The sequence below is a fragment of the Orycteropus afer genome, unplaced genomic scaffold, assembly GCF_000298275.1.
Source record: "Orycteropus afer afer isolate SDZICR_OR568_19922 unplaced genomic scaffold, OryAfe1.0 scaffold00330, whole genome shotgun sequence".
Classification (NCBI taxonomy): domain Eukaryota; kingdom Metazoa; phylum Chordata; class Mammalia; order Tubulidentata; family Orycteropodidae; genus Orycteropus; species Orycteropus afer.
In genome coordinates this window covers 2,975,703-2,978,888 of record NW_006921917.1, presented here as the reverse complement: position 1 = coordinate 2,978,888, position 3,186 = coordinate 2,975,703, and the positions used below count along the sequence as shown (strand labels likewise).

Sequence of the window (3,186 nt, the reverse complement as noted above, 5' to 3'; positions counted from 1 at the left end):
CCGCCGCCGAGAGGAGGCCGGCGCAGCGCAGCCGACATACGGCTCTGAGCTCCGGGCTTCGGACTTGGAGCGAGCGGTCCCGACGGCCTCTGCCTGGGCCAATTCCGAAGGGGACCACGCCGCGCAGGGCCGCCGGGCCAGTGGGCGCCGAGCGGGTAGCGGGCTCGCCTGCAGCCCCCTGGAGGGGCGCAGGATCGCCCACTCCTTGGGAAGGGACCCCCACCTCCCTTCTGCACGCCCTTCACTCAGCGGTGCACACCACCCAGGGCACACACACCCTCTCTGGGCGAAGACATACAACATGGCAGGCTCACAACCAGGCCCAATGGGACCCACAGAACTTGGGGTCAGCACAATGAGGGGCAGCTCCTGCGCGCGCGCGCGCACACACACTCACACACACACAGCCTCCTGAGGAATGTGCAGGGACCCCTACCAGGCCTGAGGCACGAGAGACTCAAGCTTTACAGAACGGGCCACATGTCATTGACCACCAGGGCAGATGAGCAGGCAGCTTGGTGTTGTCGGTCCCCCGTGGCTCAAATATCCACATTCCATCTCCTTTGCATAAATGCAGAGGCCTTGGGGCCTCTTGAGACACTCCAACAAAACACCAGGTAGAAGCTCACAGAAAAAACACATTTCTGAGACTCCAGAGGGACAATCCCAGAGACACCTCCGTGGTGTTGGAAAATTGAAAAGTTCAAAAGACAGAGAAGGCAGCCCTTGGAACTCATGTCCTTAAAACCTTTCTGAAACAAGGTGAGACATACATAAGCACATTAATACCAAAGAAGTCTCTTCACAGAACTAGTCACAAAGTAAAAATAAAAAGCAGAGAAACTTTGACTCTTGGAGACACGGATACAAAGCAAGCAGAGTTGGAAACAATGTGAAAATAGGCCCACCTGCACCTCAGGGAGGTTCCAGGAAGCACCCCCACTCCCACCGCAGGGAAGTTCCAGGAAAGAACCCCATGCCCACTCCAACCAGGTCACAATGGCTGGAGCTCTGAAGGGCCCAGGACCCCTGAGCCAGGAGGAGAGGAGGAAGTCCCAGGAAAGATGGTGAGTGTGGGGGCCAGATGGGTCTAATATGACCCTGCCTCCCTGTAGCTCCCGACTGCTCCCCTCCCCCTCCCCTCCTAAAACATTCCAGCTGTTATAGAGGCACCTACAAATGAAATCTGTAACAGTGTACCCACATGTCCCTGGAACCTGTGACATCCCACAGATAGACCACCTCCCCTTCCTCAAACCAACAGAGCAGCCCTAGGTCCTCTTTCTCTCCTCTCAGGAATAACTTACCAGAGAAACCCGATGCTCCAAGATTTCACTCCCTGCTTCCTGCTTTAGAGTCTCAGGGTCCACATTATTCCACCTCATTCATCTTTCAGGTCTTTTCTAGGTCCCAAGAGCTCCTCAGCAAGAGAGCCTGGCTTCTACTGTCCCACAGGGTCCCAGATCCCAGCCTGGCATTTGCCCTGCCCCAGGTCCTCCAGGCTGTGGATGCCCTTACACCTGAGCTCCTTTCTCCCTAACAGGCTGGCAGTCACCCCTACTTCAACCTGCCTGACTTCACCCAGCCATCGCCGCCCTCCACACCACCCAGCCTCCCCTCACATCAGCGCTGCAGGCCCTCTGATACCACCAAGGGCCTGCTCGTGGCCCTGCTGGGTGGGGGCCTGCCTGCTGGCTTCGTGGGACCCTTCTCCCGTATGGCTTACCAGTCTTCCCACTTGCCCTCGCTGGAGCTGCTCATCTACCGATGCCTCTTCCACCTCCCCATTGCCCTGCTACTTAAACTGCGCGGTGACCCACTATTGGGACCTCCTGACGTTCGAGGCCGGGCCTGCCTCCACGCCGTGCTCAACATTCTCAGCATTGGATGTGCCTACAGTGCAGTGCAGGTGGTGCCTGCTGGCAATGCCGCCACCGTCCGCAAAGGTGCCTCCACCGTCTGCTCTGCTCTCCTTGCTCTCTGCCTCGAGAGCCAGGGTCTCAGCGGCTACGACTGGTGTGGCTTGTTGGGCAGCACCCTAGGACTCATCATCATTGTGGGACCGGGGCTAGGAACGCTGCAGGAGGGAACCACGGGCCTCTATACCGCCATGGGCTATGTGCTGGCTTTCCTGGGAGGCCTTGCGCTGTCTCTGGGACTTCTGGTTTATCGCTCCCTGAACTTCCCCTCCTGCCTACCGACAGTGGCCTTCCTTTTTGGCCTAGTGGGGCTGGTGGGTGCTGTGCCGGGCCTCTTTTTGCTGCAGACCCCCGTCCTGCCCAATGACCCTTTGAGTTGGAGTTGTGTGGTGGCAGTGGGGGTCCTCGCCCTGGTCTCCTTTGTGTGCGTCAGCTATGCAGTCACTAAGGCCCACCCTGCCCTGGTGTGTGCCGTCCTACACTCTGAGGTGGTGGTGGCCCTGATGCTGCAGTACTATGTGCTCTATGAGACAGTGGCACCTTCTGACATCATGGGGGCAGGGGTCGTGTTGGGCAGCATTGCCATCATCACCGCCCAGAACCTCAGCTGTGAGAAGGAGAAGGAGGAGGAGGACTGAGATCAAACTTGAGAGCCTGGGGATAGGGGTGGGGGCAGGGTAAAGAGACTGGAGTGCATACACGGGCGACCAATTGGCTGAAAAACAACTGGCATGGGAGAGGAACATCTCTCAGAGTAATAGGGTGACTTGGAACTTGGTGGAGAGGGACTATCTGGGAGATAGCTTGGAGGACAAGTGAAATGGAGTCTAGGCTGTCCCGGGAACTAAAGGGCAAGGTCTGAGGAGCAGATAGATAGAAGGGCCTGAGCCTTTGTGCAATGAGGCAGGGCAGGATACCCCTAGGGCAGTGGGCCTTAGCAACAGGGCAGCGCCTCGGGGCTAGAGTGTTCCGGGTGTCCAGGCAATCAGAACAAGAACTACACTGGGGGAGAGGCGTGTCCATTTTTCCCTGAGCGATGACATCCCTTCTTCCTAGTTGTGCTCCCCACCTTGGAATGGTGCCGTGACATTAACATCAAACAAGGATCACTGACTGTGGCTGTGGAGTTGATGTCATCTCTGCATTAGAGGGAAAGTAGAAGTCCTACACGGCTCTTATTGTACGATCCCTTGGGATCCACCCCCCAATCTTATTTCTGAAATAGTCTAGAAAGGGGAGGGTTTTCTAATGTGCAGATTCCTTGACC

General features: G+C 57.1%; 1 protein-coding gene across 1 annotated transcript in view; it reads left to right on the top strand.

The window, feature by feature from the left end:
• SLC35G6 (solute carrier family 35 member G6) overlaps positions 1-2,557 on the top strand; it is a 3,450-nt gene extending 893 nt beyond the window's left edge. Inside the window, exons 3-4 of the mRNA XM_042782463.1 lie at positions 14-155; positions 1,544-2,557. Coding sequence (XP_042638397.1) covers positions 14-155; positions 1,544-2,557 — 1,156 coding nt within the window. The remainder of the gene's footprint in view (positions 1-13; positions 156-1,543) is intronic.
• Positions 2,558-3,186: the final 629 nt, after the last annotated feature.